This window comes from Ctenopharyngodon idella, chromosome 6 (genome assembly GCF_019924925.1).
Source record: "Ctenopharyngodon idella isolate HZGC_01 chromosome 6, HZGC01, whole genome shotgun sequence".
In the NCBI taxonomy this organism is placed as follows: Eukaryota; Metazoa; Chordata; class Actinopteri; order Cypriniformes; family Xenocyprididae; genus Ctenopharyngodon; species Ctenopharyngodon idella.
The window spans coordinates 27564302-27585183 of NC_067225.1; the positions used below are offsets into that span (position 1 = coordinate 27564302).

The 20882-nt window shown below is 37.9% G+C and overlaps 1 protein-coding gene across 3 annotated transcripts; it reads right to left on the reverse strand.

The window, feature by feature from the left end:
- Positions 1 to 176: 176 nt before the first annotated feature.
- On the reverse strand, positions 177 to 13850 carry epha2a (eph receptor A2 a). Of its 3 annotated transcripts, none has more exons than XM_051896482.1 (17): positions 13670 to 13850; positions 13324 to 13391; positions 10891 to 11554; positions 5849 to 6004; positions 5403 to 5735; positions 4939 to 5066; positions 4171 to 4348; positions 3899 to 4001; positions 3619 to 3674; positions 3337 to 3462; positions 2897 to 3082; positions 2745 to 2806; positions 2444 to 2653; positions 2198 to 2347; positions 1314 to 1507; positions 1056 to 1211; positions 177 to 916 (listed from the first exon to the last, which is right to left on the reverse strand). In XM_051896482.1, the coding sequence occupies exons 1-17, from the start codon at positions 13752 to 13754 to the stop codon at positions 808 to 810; spliced, it is 2964 nt and encodes a 987-aa protein (XP_051752442.1). In that variant the 5' UTR covers positions 13755 to 13850; the 3' UTR covers positions 177 to 807. The 3 variants fall into 3 exon arrangements, with proteins under 3 accessions (XP_051752442.1, XP_051752441.1, XP_051752440.1); XM_051896481.1 differs by having other exon boundaries at positions 3899 to 4004; positions 13670 to 13849; XM_051896480.1 differs by having other exon boundaries at positions 2745 to 3082; positions 3899 to 4004.
- Positions 13851 to 20882: the final 7032 nt, after the last annotated feature.

The window sequence follows — 20882 nt, forward strand, 5'->3', positions numbered from 1 at the left end:
AAACTAGATCAGTAAAGTAACATTTTGAGTGGATAATTAAATGTGTTTTATATATTTATAGAAATAAATTAAACTAAAGCACAATGATGTTGTTACTTTTGTGCATGAGTAATTTCAGAGCATGTCAGGGCATAGATTTTGTGCGAGGTGCATGATGCTGAAGAAATGACTTAAGATGACTTACAAAATATTTTAATACTATATAGTACATTATTTTCTTTACAAACACACAATAAATAAAAAAAATAAATATTAAATAAAAAGAGCTGAAATAACATGTAAACATCCTGTGCCATCTTTCAAAACAGGAGGATGCCTGTTAGCATTAAACATTTACTACTAAACTTTTTACATTTGTAATTGTACAACCTTAATCAGACTTCAACCCCTCACATTTGGCAACTTTGTGGACTTTTATGGCAATATATGGGCACTACAGTAATATTTAAGGTTACTATCATTGTACCCTTGATAGTACCCTAATCATCAGACCTGAGGCAGTAGTTACAATATTTCAAAACAGACCATCATATGTCCACTGTGTGCTTATGCAGGTAATCAATATGGCTTAAGTAAAAAACAGAATCACAAAGTGCATAAGGGTCCATCTGACATGTGTGAAAATGTTATATAAAAAGCTTTTTAGAAGGAGAAACAAAATATCAAAACCATAAAGTGTTTATATTGCCAAAAGAAGTCATTATAATAAGAGTCTTTAATAGGTCTTTATTCAGCCAGCTTTTCAAGTCCATTTTGGGCCAGCTCAATTGCCGATTCAGAACAGTGCTGCTTCAGTCAGCCGCATTGTCACACTGCACACAGATCCAGGTTCCCTGTCGGGTCTTGCAGGCCCAGAATGCTGTAGGCTATTCTCTTCTGATGACCTGGCAGCCGTACTCCAATATTACAAATATCCCTTTTTGAAAAAAAAAAAAAAAAAAAAAAGGAGGAGGAGGAACAGGTTAGATGAGGCCATATAAAGTTTCATTAATTCATAAGCTTTTATAATTGGTTCATTTTGTAATCTGTTTATGGACACATGTAGGCATACTTACTCAATTTTCAAGCGCAACACCTGTTCCATAGTTTTAATTCCAGCAAGGGCGAAGGTTTCTCTGTACTGGGACATCTTGATGGATTCCAGCCATTCATCCACTGACCTGAAGGAGGCGCCGTCACAACCACTAGTGCTGGGAAGACGAATAGACACACTGTGGAGAAAAACAGACATCACAATATAAAACATAGTAGTTTTCTGCAGTAGAACTGCAACAACATTTCACATTAGTGTTTTTTTTTTAACTGTTTCTTACCGTGGGTCGATACTGGCAATGGCTGAGAGTGATTCTGGGCTGCGAAGCAGCTTCTCGAGTAAATTGACGATATCAACAAAGCGTGGCCGCTTGGAGCGGTCCTGTGTCCAGCACTGCAGCATTAGCTGATTAACCGCAGATGGGCAGCCCATCGGTGCCGGCAACCTGAAGCCTTCGTTTATGGATTTCATCACCTTTGATCAAAAGTATGAAGAAAATGGTGAAACTCATGCTCACAGAGGACTTAAAGGCCATCAATGTGTTTTAAATGAAAGTTTAAAGGGATAGTTCACCCAAAAATGAAAATTCTGTCATCATTTACTCACCCTTATGTTGTTCCAAACCTGTATGAGTTTCTTTCTTCTGTTGAACACATAATATTTTGAAGAATGTTGGTAACCAGACAATTTGCCATTTACTTCCATAGTATTTTTTTTCCTACCATGGAAGTCAATGGCTACAGTCAACTGTTTGATTACCAAAATTCTTCAAAATATCTTCTTTTGTGTTCAACAGAAGAAAGAAACTCATACAGGTTTGGAACAAAGTAAGAGTTTGTAAATGATGACAGAATTTTCATTTTTGGGTGAACTATCCCTTTAAAATATTTATTGCTAGGGTGGTTGCCAGGACATTGCTAAGGTGTTCACTGGTTTTTAGAACGTTGCTAGGTCGATGCTAGGTGGTCATTTCATAGCTTAAGATCAAACAACTTTGTAGGGGAGCAAAAATATCTATTCAAACTTAGAAGAGCATGGAGCAGAATTTGAGTCTGTTGAGGCTCTTTCTTTCTTTCTTTCTTTCTTTTTTCTTTCCTTCTTTCCAAGTCAAACTCCTAAAGTATGAGCAATTAGCATTAATAAATAATTAGAAATATCCCATACCTCATGGTTGCTCATATCCCAGTAGGGTCTTTCTCCAAATGACATCACTTCCCACATGACAATGCCAAAACTCCACACGTCACTAGCTGAAGTGAACTTCCTGTATGCTATTGCCTCTGGTGCCGTCCAACGAATAGGAATCTTTCCTCCCTAAATGAGTAAGAGTAGAGTCAAAACCATGAAAATAATGTTTTAATGAATTTATACATTTATTTTATAATGATTCTGTGCATTCATATCACTTACAGTGGTCGTGTAGGTTCCCTCAGGATAATCCTCTAGCACTCGCGACAGGCCAAAATCTGAGACTTTACACTCCAAGTTGCCGTTGACCAGGACATTGCGAGCTGCGAGGTCCCGATGGACGTAGTTCATGTCTGAAAGGTACTTCATTCCTGCGGCTATGCCACTGAGCATTCCCACAAGCTGGTATGAGGAAAAGTCCCCGTCGTGATCCTGTGGAGCACAAAGAAACACATCAATGATTCTGCTACATCCTGCCGAACGCATTCAGAGGAAACGTAAACAATTGTTGACCAAAACATACCCTTAAATACTGGTCCAGAGCTCCATTCTCCATGTACTCTGTGATAATCATGGCGTCTTTGACTGAAATGATAGGTAGAAGAGAACATCCTGTTAAAACATGTTCTGTGCAAGAAGTTGACCAGAAAGATGATTTTATAGCTTTATACTTACATTTGGTGACAACACCCTCCAGACGGATAATGTTCTTATGGGAAAACTGGCCCATGATGCTGGCTTCACTAAGGAAGTCCTGTCTCTGCTTCTCTGTGTAGCCTGGCTTCAGCGTCTTTATCGCTACGGCGACCTCACAGCGACCTGGTACCTTCAGAGAACCACGGTACACCTCACCAAATTCTCCTATGGAGCAGTATGGAAATACAGTTGTTAATTAAAAATATAAATTAAAGTCCAATTTTTTAGAAAACACACACACACACACACACAAAAAAGAAAAGACAAAAAAAATTATAATAATAATAATAAAAATGACAAAAGCACAAAAAAAAACCTTGAAAACAAAATTAAAAAAAAAAAAAAATACAAATAAAAACTAATTTAAAATATTAATAAACACAATAACAGTATATAAATAATATTAAAATAACACTGACCTGCACCAATGACTTTTTGCTTGGTGATGTGGCTAGGGTGAATCTCACTGGCAAACTTGAGGACAGCCGCACAGGGGTCTTCATATGTATGGGGATCAATGTAGGTCTTCAAAGGAAGGAGTTTTTCTGTAAAATGAAGAAGGTAGGGGTAAACTTTGGTTAAATGACACTCACTGTATTATGGCTGAGGTTTAAGTATAGCTATTGCTGATAAGACATGAAGTCTTAATGCCAAATGCATGAATGCACACAAAAGAGAAAAGAATTCAATTTGTTTCTTACCTGGACATGAAAAGTAATCTCCATCAACCCTCCGTCGGACATGGGAATTCAGCCTCCTGATGAAAGAACATGAAAGAACATTTAACATCACATTATTGAGTTAATTTAAGCTCCTATCTTGATGACATCCTAAATGAGAATGATTGCACATCAAAGCTGGAATGTAAACAGTGTGGGAGAAGTGACTAAGGAAAAGTTGGGAAATCCTGCTTTGTGGTCTGGAAAAAGATAAAGTTGAGAATGGACTGGAAAAAGTGAGACCAGAGATGGCTTCTCTAACCTTTTGTGCAGAAGCAAAATAACCGCTACAATCAGCAACATGACTCCGCCTCCAGCGACGGCTCCCATCACAACCATAGAACTATTCTGTGTCTGAGATTCCGCTGCTGGAGATAGAACACAAAAAAAAAAAAATGTCACTCTATTTATAGTGACAAACATTAACGCACCACACAAAGCTTATCACAAATTCATCTAAGTTATGCATTTTCATACATGAAAGCATTAAAGGACCACAACTAAACGCCTACGCGCGCCTTCGCACGCACTTACCGAGAGACAGTGTCTCAAATTCAAGCTCTGCGCTGTGGCTGCTGGGATGGCCTTCTGCCGTCAGGGTGTGAACGCGGAACACATACTTTGTGCCTGGTAAGAGGTCATTAATCTGTACAGAGTTCTTCTCCAGAACCAGAACGGTGTATGTGGTGACATCAAACTCTCCAGGATCCTCCTATGAAACAATTAGGAGAGGAAATTGAAAGTTTATTCTAAAATGGTAAAGGAAGAAAACATGGAAAGGCCACAGAGAAAGCACACAAGAAACATTTCTGAAAAAAAAAAAAAAAAAAAAACATTCTGAAGAAAATGCTAAGGTTCACAATGCTATGTTGATGCTGAAGTGTGCATTTGATGGATATTGGACAGTTTACTATCCCTTGAGGCCACGGGAGGGGATTTATGAATGAATATGAAGCAACGCAACTGATGCTGGTAGGTCACATGGTAATGACAACATGGCGGATGTTGTAAGTCCGGATTATATTCAAACTACAAACATTCATACTATAAAGAACGTACTTTTTAATGGTTGTAAGTAAGTTCAAATTCAAATGTAGTACCTACTCAGTACGCAATTTCAGACGCACTGATTGTCAAGTGGTTGCTAGGATGTTCAAGGTGGTTCTAAGGTATTGCTAAGTTGTAACTAGATCTGTTCTGAGAAGTAGTTTACTATCCTACCACCCAAGTCTCTATTATAATCTTTTCTTTTTTTTAAAAAAAAGAAAAAAGATAAGTAACTAAATAAGATATCACAGTCACCTTCTTGCGGTACATGAGCTCATAGCGGGGGGAGTTGTGATTCTGCACATGGTGGTCCACAACCCAGGATAATGTGAGACTGCTGGTGGTCCGATCGTCAACTCTCAGGTACAGCACCCTCGGGCCATCTGAATAAAAAGGCACAAATCATCAGTATTTTGGCTAAAAACATCTCAATTTACATGTAAATGCCATTTGATACACCATGTCTTAGGTAGGCGTGATAAATTCTTCTCCATGTTAATCTGTTAATCTTGTCCATCCGTGACAAGCAATGAGACATTTTGTTGGCTGAAGTGCACTGGTTAGCTCCGCCCACAAAGAAACCTCATTGGTACAAAATTCAGCTTCATAAAGCAACATTTTAAATGCAAATGGCTGCATTTTCTCTATCACTGTGGACAGAACCATTGCTTGTCACTCAATAGCTTTATATTATTGTAATTAAATCTTAAATATCTAACCTGTGAAGTGAAGCACTGTTGTTATTCCAGCCATGGCTCTCTTTCGACTGAACTGGGACACGCCGTTTTGGGCCTCGACTGTAAAGGTGTAGTTCACATGAGGCTCCAGCTCACTAACCACAACTTCGGGGTCTTTCAAGGCCATCTGCGCAGGCTCAAATCGCACCCTCCCACCACACAGCGAACACAGACCGCTCTCACAGCGCTCGCACGTCACACTGTATGTGATGTCGCTTCTGCCGCCTGTGTCTGCCGGTGGGCGCCAGGTCAGTTTCAACCTTCCCGCTGTCAGGAGGGGTGTGTATTCCAAGTCTCGGGGAGGGCTAGGCAGAGCTAAACATAGTATATTGTTTAGATACTAGATTTTAAAAAAAATGCAGCAAAAGAGTTTCTCAATAAGATCAAACAACTTTGTAGGGGAGTAAAAAATATCTGTTCAGACTTACAAGAGCAGGGAGCAGAATTTGGGTCTGTTGGGGCCCGGTAGAAGCCATCCATGCAGGAGCACAGCAAAGCTCCATGACCAGAGCGCTTGGTGTTATCTGGACACACTTCACATGGCTGACTGGAATCTGTGCTCTTGTAGTAACCTGGTTCACAAGCTGTAGAAAAAAAAGGAAAAAAAACACAGGTGAACATGAGTCATTTATGTAATAAAAAGGACATAGATTCACATCATAGTGCATCCAGATTCTTCTTTTATTTTTGGCCATTGCGCATATAAAGGGAGTGTCAGACTTTCTGCACCATTACAACTGCACACAACAAGAAACAAACAAGATGCACCCGACAGGCATTCAACGTATTCAACGATGCAATAAACCGATCGCACTTCACAATGCAACCAGAAGAAGACATTCCAACCGTTTTAAATAAAACCAGTCAAACTGGTCACCAAACTTTTGTACAGCCCTGTTATGAATAATTACATCTACATTGTCAACTTCTTCCAAAATATTGAAAGAGATTTTTTTAGAAAAATGAAATGAAGCACATGTGGATGTCCGTTGGACAAAACAGGATGTCGGAATTGCAAGCATCAATATAAGCCCTCTGGCCTCCTCTTCTCCTCCTTTCCTTCCGCTGCCGAAGGATGAGGACATGCTATAACAAACACAAAGGGAAGAAACTCCGGAAACAAGGAACGGAGGACGGGGGTGGGGGTGGGGGGGGGGGGGGGGGGGTTGATATAACAATCATTAACAAAGGAGGCAGAGTGCAGTGATTCAGAATCACATGCACAGTCTTAAGAAGAGACCGGTTCTGATAGGTGTACTTTTAATGGGCATGAGAAACTCACTGGCTTGCAAAATCACTGTGAATATAGATTCCACAGATCCGAGGAACTTCCTTTGAGGGGAGTATGTCCCCCCTGGGGCCCATCTCTCAGTGCTCACCTCAAACAAAGGGCCAAGTTTCAGATTGACGACCGGTGGGAGGTGTGCAAGTGTGAGCGTGAATGGGTGCGTAAGGATTGCTGACAGAAGTTCTCCCGCTGGGATTTTACATTGGGTTTTGTGTATTTGCTCTGTGTATAAGGGTGGACGTCTATAGGAGGGGGTCCGCATAAGAAAAGCAGCCCTTCTTTGTGCATATTATTTGAAGCCAGAACAAGAGCGGGAAACTCCCACTCTATTCCTCTAATCTTCATGTTTGTGTCGATTGAGAGTGGCATACGTGAAATCGGCAATGAATCCAAATTTCACCAAAGCCATGAGGAATAAGTTAGCTTATTTAGCCGTTTCCATGGGAACTTCATTTGAAATATGTTTAGAAAGCGCTTTGTAATGTGTGACTCGCTCATGGCACCACTGATGTGTCAGGCTGACCAATTTCACCAAGAAACTATTTAGGGCGATGCTGCGTTGGTGGACAGCAAAGGCGCCATCAGAAACAGTATGTGAGGAAAGAGTGGAAAAGTGACTAAAGGCCATTTTGCGTACTTCTGCCACGTTTATGTTCCCACAACCACTAAAATATGCACGACACAAGTGATTGGCAGGGCTGATAAGACTCCAAGTCTTTGGCTTTTGGACACAATACACAAAGGGAATAGTTAATGCCCTTTGGGTGGAAAGGTCAACAGTTAGAATAGCAGTTTCGCCGACGCAGTGGTCCTCAACAACGTGCCAGAGCAATGCGTCTGCTTTTTAAAGAAAACTAAAAGGTTTAATGTCAATCAATTTCCAAATTCAAAATTCTAAAATTTTCCCTAAACAAGGTTTAAAAATATTTAAAATAAAGAAAATAATTATTTTCATGTTATGGCCAATAATTTAAATTTTATTTTATTTACCATTTTGTCTAAATCAGCCATAATTTTTTTAATTAATTCAAATTAATAATATTATATATATATATAAAATTTGAAATAAATATTTAAAAAAAATATTTTAAAAAAATGATACATCACGCATCCCTATTTGCTGTCATTAATTTCTTTTATTTATATAGTTGGGTGCTTTATTTGGTCTGAGATGGGTTTTTCATTGGCCAATGCTGATACTGATACACTGCTCTCTAGGTATCAGTATCAGACCCATCTCAGACCAAATAAAGCACCCAACTGCTAATTAAACTGGATTAAACATCTATTAAATTGAAGCTAATTTTAAACATTAATATTATACTCTTATATAATGTTATAAAAATAAAACATGACATTATAGTCTGCTACTATCCAGCATCTTTGGTAAGCCAGTATCAAATTCACAAGCAATAAAAACATTGGAACACTTGGGTTCCCCCCGAAACTTTTCAAATGAGTCCCCTTCCCCCATCTGTGCCCAGCAACCAACCACAATTGTCTCCAACAAACACTGGCAGGTGGCGATAAGCTGAACAGAGCAGCAGTCACGTAGAAAACCACTCGTAAAACTCCCATGAAAACAATGACAACAGCAACTTCATTGTTTCAATGGTTGTTTGGGGTTAAGAAGAACCCTCTTTTACATTGAATGCTTTGAGGCATCTTTTCACTCTGTATGGAGAAAAAAAAAAACCCACCAAGTTGAATCAAGAGGCATGGGCAAAGGTTGTTAATTACCACGGTCTTTCAAGAGATGAGTGGATGAACAAATTATAGAGTGAAACATAATTTACAGAAGACAAAAAGGCTTTGTCAGAATCAGAATGGAAAGAACCACAGGTTGGGATGTCTGGACATGTACTCCTCATTCCTGAAGCATGTCATCACTAAGTCAACAAGATAGCAGTTCTCATTACATCTCTCCCATGAGCTATTTCATCGGGTCATCATTCATCACACTTCCTCTAAGGGTGTCAAAACATTTAGCACGTCTCCTGGAAACTAAATTATGAAGGAAATGTGTGGAATCTGCCCTTTTCCAAAGGGCTTCACATATTCTGAACTCCCTTGATGTTCTTCAATGTCCGTTTCAGGTGCAGGTTCCTGTAGGGCTGCCAAAGGCTAAGGTCTTCAAAACATGCTTTCCTGAGATTGCTCTTGCTAATGGCTCCTATATGGATCTTTTGAAAAGATTTCATGCCAACTTTTTCCCAGTGATATCCTTTTTTACAGCATGTATGTTCAACAAACATGCCCTGCCGTTGGTCTGCAATGTGTTTACCAAAGGGATAGATTTTAATGTCTCTGGTTTTACATTTTACCGTTGCGTATAAATAGCGTGTCTGTCTACTCAAAACCACATTTTCCCACAAATACAAAAGGTGTCCGGAGAGGTCCAACCCAACCTTTAATTATATGATGACTACCCCAGATAGACCTTGGGCATGCCAAACCTTCTCTGTAATCTGCGGTTAGCCGTTGTCATGGTAACACACTTACACATACAAAGTAACTCAGGTAATGTTAGCTCTGCCCATTGAGTCATATCAGCTGTTGGAGGGTATGGGAAAAGTGTAATATGACCTTGGGGGAATTCTTTGAAACTAGTTGGGAAAATCATAAAATGAAACTTAAAGATAATCCCTTTTTTCCCCATTCCAAACCAAACTCCTTCATACATCCACACACAAAAAAAAAATATATATATATATCACCTTGGGACCAGTCGGTTAAAAGTCACTGGCTGATAAAAGTAAAATTAGTTCTGGGGAAAAGATCTAGTGCAGTTTGTTTGCAGATTATGCTTAGTTTAACATCTTATTTTTCTAATGCAAAACATTAATTCTTAATCTCATTATTGAAGACTAACCCTTTCACCCAAACAAGCCCTTCTATTCAAAAGTAAGAGATATTTGAAACTGTCAAAAGGTTAAAAACATTTGAATGCAAATCATACCACTGTAACTATGTACATACACTCCTTTACAATAGTAGCCTGGTATCTTCACACTTCCTTCCTGAAGAGCTAAACACACATGTAGAAATAATACACCAGCAGGTGAAAGGGTGTGGAGACGGCTGACATTCCATTTGACTGAAGTCATATTTCTGGCCTCTCACAAACTTCTCAGACAGCTCTGTGGCAACCACAAAAATCTCTCAAGCTTCCTAGAACACACCCTCACCCGACAACACACTTACCATCTGCCCACCCACAAAGACTTGCAGTTGTTCCCAAATTGTCTTAAAGTAATGTGAAGTATTTTATAGTGATAAACCCAGATGATTAAATGTTTTTTGTCCAATTCAGAATTATCAGCATAAGTTGTCCATGGAAAATGAACATTTTCTCTTTTTCTTTTAGCTTTTTAGGTTAATTTTGAATAAAAAAAAAATTAGTTTGATGTGATTTCAGCAGTTTTTATGCAGCTCTGTGGAATACTTGATTGGTCAATTTCCTTAATCTGCATTGAAATATTTTTGTAAGATTTTCCCAAAACTTTTGGGATAATGCCCCTGCTTTAGAGAAACCAGCATTGGCCATTAAAGGTTTAGTTCACCCAAAAATTAAAATTCTCTCACTAATTACTCACCCTCATGTCGTTCCACACCCGTAAGACCTTCAATTATCTTCAGAACACAAGTTAAGATCTTTTTGATGAATTCTGAGAGTTTTCTGACTACTTTCAAGGCCCAGAAAGGTAGTAAAGACATCGTTAAAATAGTCCGTGTGACTACAGTGGTTCAACCTTAATGTTATGAAGTGACGAGAATAGTTTTTGTGCACAAAAACAAAAAGGAGACTGACATGGAAGAGAAGAAATTGTTGAATAAAGTCATTATTTTTGTTTGTTTTTTGCACACAAAAAGTATTCTTGTCGATAATCGCATGGACTATTTTAACGATGTCTTTAATACCTTTCTAGGCCTTGAAAGTGGTAATAACTTTACAGTCTATTGGAGGCCTCACAGATTTCATTAAAAATATCTTAATTTGTGTCCCGAAGATGAACAAAGGTCTTATGAGTTTGGAGCAACATGAGGGTGAGTAATTAATGACAAAATTTTAAGTGAATTAACCCTTATCGGTTAACCACTATTAGATAAGCAAAAAAAGTTCAACATATTGCTGAAGTAAAAAAAAAACACTAAACAAAAACATCAAAATCACAAACTCACCTTTGCAAGCATCTCCAACAGCTTGGTATCCCGCTCGACAGAGACACTGGCCCACAGGAACGACCCACTCTCCCTCAGCGGCGCAGTGCATCCGAGGAGCAGCTTCTCCAACCACCACTGCGTCCTTCACACAGGTGCCCTCCACCTCCGCCAGCGCTCCCGATGCCACCTGCTCAGGGAAGGCGGCCAGGCTTCTCATCGTGGCCGGGCAGGTGGTGTAGAACACCCTCAGCCCCAAGAGAGCAACACAGCCCCCTAAATCCTGGAAGGCAAGGTAGAAGCCCCTTCTGGAGAGTGGCCCGATGCTGCGCGTCTCAACGTTCACCCGCAGATCAGCTCGGCCCCCTCCACGATCAGCTGTTACCTCGTCTGGTGCTACGGTGGCTACCTTTCGGAACTGGCCCTTGCGGAAATTTGTGCCAACATCTGTGTCGGTTTCGGCTAGATAGAGGCCAAAAGTCTCGCGACAGGAAGGCGATGAGCCGCCAAACGTGTTGCAGTCCCGGACGACAAAGCGCAGCTCCACAGATATGCGAGAGACGTCAGGTCTACGTTGGATAAAGGTCGTTCGAAGCCAGTTGTCTTGTTCGGTGTCACTGGCAACATTGCACACACTGTAGGTGTAAAGAAGAGAGGCATTCACCACCGTCTGGACAACCTCCCACTAAGAATAATGGAAAAAGAAAGAAAAGAGGGCATGTTGTATTACAATCATCTCATAATATGAAAGTACAAAACTTGTTTTAAGGTGAAGTATTTTACTTTTGCATTGGAAAAATAATGACTGGTTTCAGATGGTTCCACCCCAATCTCATGCCATTGGTTAAGTCAGGCTGGTTGCGATCTTTAAACTGACTAACCAATGACTCATAAAGAGCTACAGAGCAAAATTCACTTATTTGTAGTTGTAATTGAAAAAAAATTAACTTTAAAAAAAGACATTACAGGCAAAAACTTTTTTTTTTTTTTTTTCACCCCATATTGTTCAATGTTGGGTTGTTGGGTAGTTTGGCTTTTCATAACATGTTGCTTCAGAGTAGAGGGAAGAAAACATCCTAAATACATTTTTAAATGTTTATTTTATTGCATTTTATCTATTTGTGCCTGTATATTACAATTAAAATACATATCTTTAAAGACCATTTTCTGCATATTTAACTAGATATTGATTTTTAATATACAGAAACTAGATACTAGACATTTAAATACAAAAAGATGTTCGCAATTCTTAATGAAAACAGTTAACTATAGGGAAGTATGGTGATATCTCCATAAAAAATTTTTTTCCCCCTATTCACCTGGAGTGTCTTGAATTTTTATTTTAACATTTGTCTCCTAAATGTTAGACTGAAACATGACTATACTAAATGTGGGAATCACACCTTTGTAAAAGTATCTCATTAGAAGGGTGTGGGAGACAGAAAGTAGGCCTCTGCTCTCCTCTTTCCCACCATGCTCTGCCGTGACAGAACTCCTTTTCGACTCAACACTTCAAAAAAGTACTGAAATAGCTGGCAATATAAGCATGACCTCAAAGGGCTTTTTGATGGAAACATTCAAGACATCAGGGAACGAAGATGACAGGACTAGCCTCTAAAAGACTAATTAAACACTTTAGCGTGCGACTATGCATGGTCAGAGGAAGTGGTGGAACCCTCTCGGTACATCTCTGGAGAGGTCCTTGTGTGACTGAAGGGGAATTCACAGAGAATTCTTATAAACCAAATCTTCAAAAAAGAAACATGGTCTGCGCACTCAACAGCCTCTGACCGAAACTACACACACACACACACACACACACACACACTGAATGTATTTGAACACTTATGCCATGTACACAAACAAATATATGAATTTCATCAGATTAGCAAACCAAAATTACATTTTCTTAGAACTATAGCTACATTTCTATGTCATTTTTTCAATCACTTTTTAAACAACATTTCCTTTATATAATAATTTTGTGAAAAGTTTTGCTTAAAATTGTACTCGAAACAAATGACACTTATTTTGTTACATTGTTTTCTAATACAATAATGTATATAATATGTAAAGTGTGGTTTAAGTGTCCCAATGCTTTTTGGAGCCGCTGTACATTAAATATTCTCGACATATAAAATGAAAAACCTTACACTAATACACACTAAGATTGGTTCGGATGTTATTTAAGCCTGGGAAAAAAAAAAAAAAAAAAAAAAAAACGCCTGATGTTACTCTCAGGTATCAACTTTAAAAGCAGGAAAAGCTTTTTAATGGGTTTGAGGATATGACTCATTTTGATTGGTGTTTTAGAGTACGAAATGACACTGACTCATGCATCTGTGTAACCACTTTTAAATCAATCAACGAACCTGAACTGAATGGAGTCTATTCATGGATGTTAAAGCCAGATATGGTGTATGTACAGGGAACAGAAAACTTGATAAGACTTACCCCCTCTTCATTCGGCCAGGTTAACCAACCTAATTCACTTCCGGCAGCCTTCATGTCAAGCAGCACATCTAAGGATCATATAATATTTAAATTGAAATTAAGTCAAAGAATATTTAAACATTGTACGTTACAGGCTTAAATGTCTTATTTATGTAGGCCTACATTTTGTAGGGGAAAATATATTAACATATTACGAAATATTGATGAAAATCTAACCATTACGTTTTTGTCCACACATACATTTTATTTATTCATCATCATGCAGATCATACAAACAGAAATGTGAAAGGTTAGAAAGAAACGTTTTCTGAGTAAAAAGACTTTAAAAATCTCGGTTTGTACTTACGTTCTTTTGACTGGATCCTAATAAATACGTTGTTAACAAATAAATACAAAAATAAGGAATAAAACTGAGTGCGTCGGTAATCCATTGTGTTTGTCAAATTAAACTTTTTGGTCCATGCGAAACTCCGACGACTCCCTCATGAAGGAACTTACTAAGTCGCGGTGAGGTTTCATTCATGGATATGGGAAGTCAGGTGACTCCGCCCCTTGGAATGCGCTCCATATATGGCGCCGGTGGGCTTGTCCTTGTGCGCGTGGGTGCTTTGATTGACGGCCCCCACACCTGTTCAATGAGTTTCGGATGTTTGCTCACGTTCATTTACACAATAGTAATTTTAGACGATTGGGTACGGTATCAGTTCAAAGAGAGGGCTTTTTGTATTTGTCTCCTTTGAACCTAATATCTAGGTAATTTTGTTTGCAGACTGTGGGTAGTTTCGTGTTTTAATGCAGTTCACCACGAATAGGCTTAAACCACAAAAATGATAGTAATGGATAATGACTAAAACTATTCTTAATTGTTTACTTCACAAATCATCATAGTAAAAAAAAAAAAAAAAAAAAAAAATCACTTTAGAGGTTCTCTGACTATATTTGCAATAGTCAGGATGATGGAGTTTTATGAAGTTATATAATGTTTTATGGATTTTTAAAGAGTGCATGCACAGGCTGAGATGGGAAATGTTTTTAAGCGAACTGAAGCTAAAACTATAGGTTGATGTGGTACTATAGGGACAGATCTGTGCATACCGAAGAACACTCAAAATATTTAGCAATCCGACCATCACTATTTTATTCCCATGACAAGTGAGAGAAGGGGTCAAGTGGGCTTGCCTCAATGAATGAATAACTACTAATGAGTTGAAGGAGTATGAATATGTAGACAGCGAAATACGGCAAACAAAAGCATTGCCAGGCAACGCAGAGGAATGCTTGAGTCAAGTCTCCATTGTGCGGCAGTCTGTCAGAGTTCCTTGACCTGGGAGTCAAACACAAGCTGACTTCTTCTCAAGAGCTTTGGAGGCTGTCTGCATTGTGAGAGCAGCTATGAATATTCATTAGACAGACAATGAATGAAAGATCTCAGCTTTAATTCTAGACAAACTCATCCAGGGATTTATGTGGCAGGGCTCTGAACAAAATCAAAACTTACATAAACATTAAAACTAGACATAAACCCTTATATATATGATAAACATATACAAAGCATTTTACATTCTAACCCCTGGTTTCACAGACAAGTCTTAAATCTAGTCCCAGACTAAAATGCATGTTTGAGCTGTTTTAACTGAAAGTAACTTGCAGTTGCATATCTTAAAATATGTCAATGCCATTGTTTTGCCTCAAGATGCACACCAATGTTTTTCTAAGGCACAATTATAAGAGCTACTTAAATGTCCTAATTTAACTAAAGCTTAATCCTGGCTTAATCTAAGCCCTGTCTGTGAAACCAAGCCTATATGTCTCCAATATATTTAAGTGCAGGAAAATCTCCAAACAATGCCAGCAGAGCAAAATTAAGCCTATACTAACTGTGAAATGTCAAGTCAAATTAACTTCATTTATAGCACTTTATACAACACAGACTGTTTAAAAGCAGTTTCACAGTGATAAACTGTTCAGTTATGCAAAATTCATCAAATATGAGACAAATTCAAATTCTGCCATCATTAGTTCAGTGTTGATTCAGTTCAGTTCAATAAAGTTAATCAATTATTAAATGAGTTCAATAAGCAGCTCTACAACTCTAAAAAAAATAACTGTTAAAAAGCGAAACAAATTTACAATACCGTTTTCCATTGAAAAAGTAATATACTATAAAAGCAATGCATTCTGGGTAATATTTGTCGTTTTAAGAAAAGAGGCTTATAGGCTACTTTCTCAAAGCTCGCATCAGCTGACACTCAGCTGATTCACATTGACCTATAGGAATACGACGCCTATCACCGCATTCGTACATATATGGTCCATTCAGTATTATCAGCAGCTTTATCGCATTGCTCAGGAGCTAATTACCCTCCTCCATCCCCAGCTCCTCCTTTGTCCAGTCAGGACTTGCTCTTCTGATATTTCTCTTGATCAAACTAATTTCTTCAATTATGTTGTTACATTTATTGTCATTAAGAAAAATAATGATATTGCAATACTAGGTTCTGTTCTGTTTAACCTAGGGGCGGTTATCACTGCTCTCCCTGCTCTTATCCATGCTAAGCTGCATGGATGGGCAGGGAGTTTTTGCCCAGAACAGAACCACACTGCCAATCCAAACTCTATCCTAACTGCCAGTCATCTTTGATGATAGTGATCTTGACAGAAATAATATTACTCAGAATGCATATACAGAATATACTGTAAAAACAATAGCCTATAGGATACTTTCTCTAAAGCGACAGATAGTACCCATGTTTTTACGGTATATTACTGTTTTTAATGGAAGATGGTATTTTACTGTGTAAATTTGTTTCGTTTTTTTTTTTTTAGATATTTTTTAGAGTGAGTGTTGTAATAAAAATCTAGAAAGAATTATACAAAGGATGTCAAAGGATCAACCAGACCCTTCATTCCTAAGATCATTCAAGAAAGGAATATTCAAAGTCAGCTGGCTTTAGGGTTGTGTTCACATATGAGGCGTCTGACAAACATGTCTAGCAGGTTAAAAACGGCTAACCAACTAACCAAAATTGCAAAATAACTACATTATTAAAATACATTTAAAGAATACTTAATTATGTGATTAATAATACAATTACTGCAAATTAGAATGTCATCTGTCCCTTATTAGAAACAATACACATACCATCACAAAGCTAACTGAAATCAAACATGTATAAACTCACATACCAACTAGTTAAAACTCAAACAAGTGCAGACTGATAAAAACGGCAAGCAGTTGGCCACAAACTCCAAACAGAATGTGACTTGCTTATAAATAATCATCTTTTGTGTATATGTGTGAGTACATGTATATGTGTGCAACATGTATTAATGCTTCAACAAAGTAAATCTTTGTTTATCACGCCAGCTTCTATGAATGTTGAGTATGATTCTTAATATTTGGAGCAAGTGTTCGGCCACACAAAATGGATGATTAATGACTTTACTCTGTTTGCTGTTTAAGCACAAGACACTTATGTTCAGAGGAACATTTGTCTTCAACAAATAGGGAGCTAGAGCCATTGAGATGCCCTCACAATGCAGAGGTCCCTTTTCATTCAAGGGCCATGTGTGTTGCAGGAGGCCTGAATTATCTGCTGCACTCCCATCAACCCCCCCTTCAACTCTGCACGCTGTTCCACACAACTACTAATACAAAGCACTTCACGCCAGGAGGTTGGCCCGTTACTCCGGGGGTCACAGATCTGCAGTGGGACCACTGCTGCAGGGTCATTCAACTCTTCCACCCCTCGACTCCCTCTTGTCACCCTCGTCACCACCTCTCGCCAAAAAACGCAAATACAGAGGCGGCCTTCCATTGTAGGCTGCGTCGGGACTGTCTGCCCCTCAAAAGCTTTGTTAACGCTCCCGATCCTACACTGATCCCTTCGCTGGGGGTGAAGGGAGTGCTGTCGCGGGATATGTGCCAGTGACATATGGCAAGATGTTAACACATTATTAATGCAAAGTTAACAAAATTATTTCTGTGAGTGAGTAATAAATGGGTTTTAGATATAAAGTGACCCCAAAAAGTATTTAGACACTTAATGTCATGCATAAGTTTACAAAAATATCAAACCAAAAATCAAAGTTTGTTAAATTACAAACAATTTATACACCAAAAGGTTGTCAAATATTAATGGTTTATAGATAATGTGATGAACTACACCTGTGGTTACTACACTGTAAAAAATTATTTTCATGATTTGTTATCACAACATTTTTCTTTTGTCAAATCAACTTTAATAATTAATGTGGTTCAGATAACATAATATTTTGAGTTTCTGTTGATTAACCAATCGTCTTCATTGTATTAACTCAATTTTTTAATTTCAATGAACTCAAACTTTTAAGACAAACAGCTAACTTACTTTTTTAAATTAAACCAACAAATATTTTTATAGGACATTTGTGTAAACTTTAGGGGAACTTATTTCATACATCTATACTTTGAGAACAGTTGGTTTAAGAATGAGGAAAAATGTATACGAGAAGGAGAAAAGTAAAGTATAATTAAATACACTGGTAACACTTTATTTTAAGGTGACGTAGTTACATGTTACTACATGTACTTACTATAGTAATAACACTAAATTATGCATAATTACAAGTAACTAACCCTAAATCAAATCTTTATAGTAAGTACATGTATTAGTTAATATCACCCAGTACTTATTTGAGTAAGTACAATGTAATTACGGCACCTTAAAGGGTTAGTTCACCCAAAAATGAAAATTCTGTCATTAATTTCTCACCCTCATGTCGTTTCACACCTGTAAGACCTTCTATCATCTTTGGAACACAAATTAAGATATTTTTGATAAAATCCGATGGCTCAGTGAGGCCTGCATTGCCAGCAAGACAATTAACACTTTCAAACACCCAGAAAGCTGCTAAAGACATATTTAAAACAGTTCATGTGATTCAACAATATGTAGTGATGGGCGATCTCAAAACACTGCTTCGAAGCTTCATGAATCTTTTGTTTCAAATCGGAGGTTCGGAGCGTGAATCAAACTGCCAAAGTCACATGAACCATTGAAATTTTGAAACACTTATGATGTAACGAAGCCTCGTTTACTGAAATCACGTGACTTTCATGCTCCGAACCACTGATTCGAAACAAAAGATTTGTGAAGCAGTGTTTTGAAATCGCCCATCACTAGATATTGTTGAATAAAGTCGTTATTTTGTTTTTTTGGAGCACAAAAAGTATTCTCGTTGCTTTATAATATTAAGGTTGAACCACTGTAGTCACATGAACTGTTTTTAATACGTCTTTAGTAGCTTTCTGGGCAATGTAAGTGTGAATTATCTTGCTGGCGATGCAGGCCTCACTAAGCCATCAGATTTTATCAAAAAAAATCTTAATTTGTGTTCCGAAGATGAATGAAGGTCTTACGGGTGTGTAATTTATATAAACTTTAGTTGAAAATTAAATAGCTTACTAAAACACAAATTGATTTAATGTATTGATTTAAACTTAAATTACTTTATTATGTCAAATGAAACCAGAGTGATCGAACATGCTATGTGGGAAATCAATTACCTGCAACATTGGTCAATTACACAGTTTAGCGCTCATTATATACACATAACCACAAATAAGAACTCCTGAAAATATTACACTGAAATGTAATTGTGAAATATATGCTGAGGATGTTTATATATTAGTACATAAACATCCTCAGCATATATTTCACAATTTCTCTTCTTAACAAAGGCAGTTTCTTTGATCCGCCGCCAAACTAACAGCGTTCATTCATTTCCTTAATCTGGCATTATTGAGCTCTTAAGTAGCAGGCAGAGCTTTAAATTAGTCAGCCCTTAGACAGAGGGATGATAAATGTAATGTGTGTTGGTGAAGAGGCCCAATAAAGAGGATGGCACACATTTATATGCATGTGTTTGTGTGCTCAGCTTGATTGGAATGTTGTGCCGGAGGAAGAACAAAGGACTAAAGGAGGAACAAAGCACTTGAATCTAAAGGAAGGAAGGCAAGTGGCAGGGTGGCAGTAGGAAGGGGGTGATGGGAAGAACGTGGATGGTTGTAAGAAGTGTGGGAGATCTTACACACAATGAGCCCCCTGGTGCCATAGCCATTCTTACCTCCAGCTCCCTTTAACACACACACACACACACACTCAAATCACACGTAGCCCCATTGGCTGCACGTTAAGACGGTGACAGCTGAGCTCCCTGATTTTTTCTGCATGACACACATGCGCACACACTCGCAGACTTGCTACACCAGAAACTCTTCAAACAAGAACTTCTGTCACCTAGTTTACAGTTTACATCTCACTTTGACCTCAACTGGTGATCTAGCTGGGAGGCCTACACTAGTGTGGTCCTAGTGTGCATAAGTATAAAATCTCTCATGCATCTGGCAAATTCCATCCATTTTATATGAATTTTGGGATATTGCATTAAAAAAACACTGGATGGTAATGCCAAGATGCAAATAAATTCTAAAAACTTGCTCAATAATTTTTTTATCCAATTAGAAGACATGCGAATAAACTATGGAAACACATTTACTGTATACATTTCTTGATGTGTAACAAAAAACTCACGTGACTGCCTCAACAGAGGACGTAATTTGATAACTGGACTAACCAGTGGACCAATTTGTTTGCACACCATCTCAAATGTTGGTTTGGTCATTATGAAATGCCTGAGCCAATGTCCAATATGGTTGGGTATAATTACCTCGCAGAACTGTCTCACACAATGTTTGAGTTCCCAAACATCAGGCATCCACCTCATCCACCTATTGTGTTTCGTCTGTGCTCTCTGAGGTGCAAGTCATTTATGATGTACGAAAAAAGAGCCACAGTGGCTTCTCCAAATGCAGCAACTTCCAATTTATTACAGATATTTCGCGCGAATTTCCCAGGTCGAAAGCAATGTTGCTGTTTTGAGCGGAATGTAAAAACAACCACTTTCATAACAAAGTAACATTACATTAAAACTCAATACAACTGGTTGATGTGACTGTATGTAACTCCAACATTATTACATACATTTTATGATAATATTGCAGACACCTGTTCAAAGCGTAATACTAAGTGTAGGGTACTTTTTATCATTGTGTGTGGGAATGTGAAGATTTTTGCAATTCTGGAAAGAAATACAGACGATATGATAGTTAAAACGATTATTTTTCTTTATCTCTTAAACCAAAAATTTCATTTATACCCTTATAATCTCAGATTCAAAATAAAGGAATATACGTTTATAGATATGTGTATTTTACAAGCAAAACATCTTATTCCACTTTACTGGAAAAAACTGAGGCATAAAATGGGAGATTGCTTAAAGAAATGGCGACTAACATGTCACTGGAGAGAATACATTATTAAATATAGATATAAGGCTTTTAAAGACTCTTGAAATCCTGACATTTTTTTAAAATGTAGACATTGGGTGTGTGTATGATAGGATAATTGATTAGTTTTTCTTAGTATTTTGAATTTGTTTTTATTTTTGCATTTTTCATTCTCATTTTAATTTTAGTTAACATTTTAGTAATTTAGTAATGCAGTGTGCATAACTTG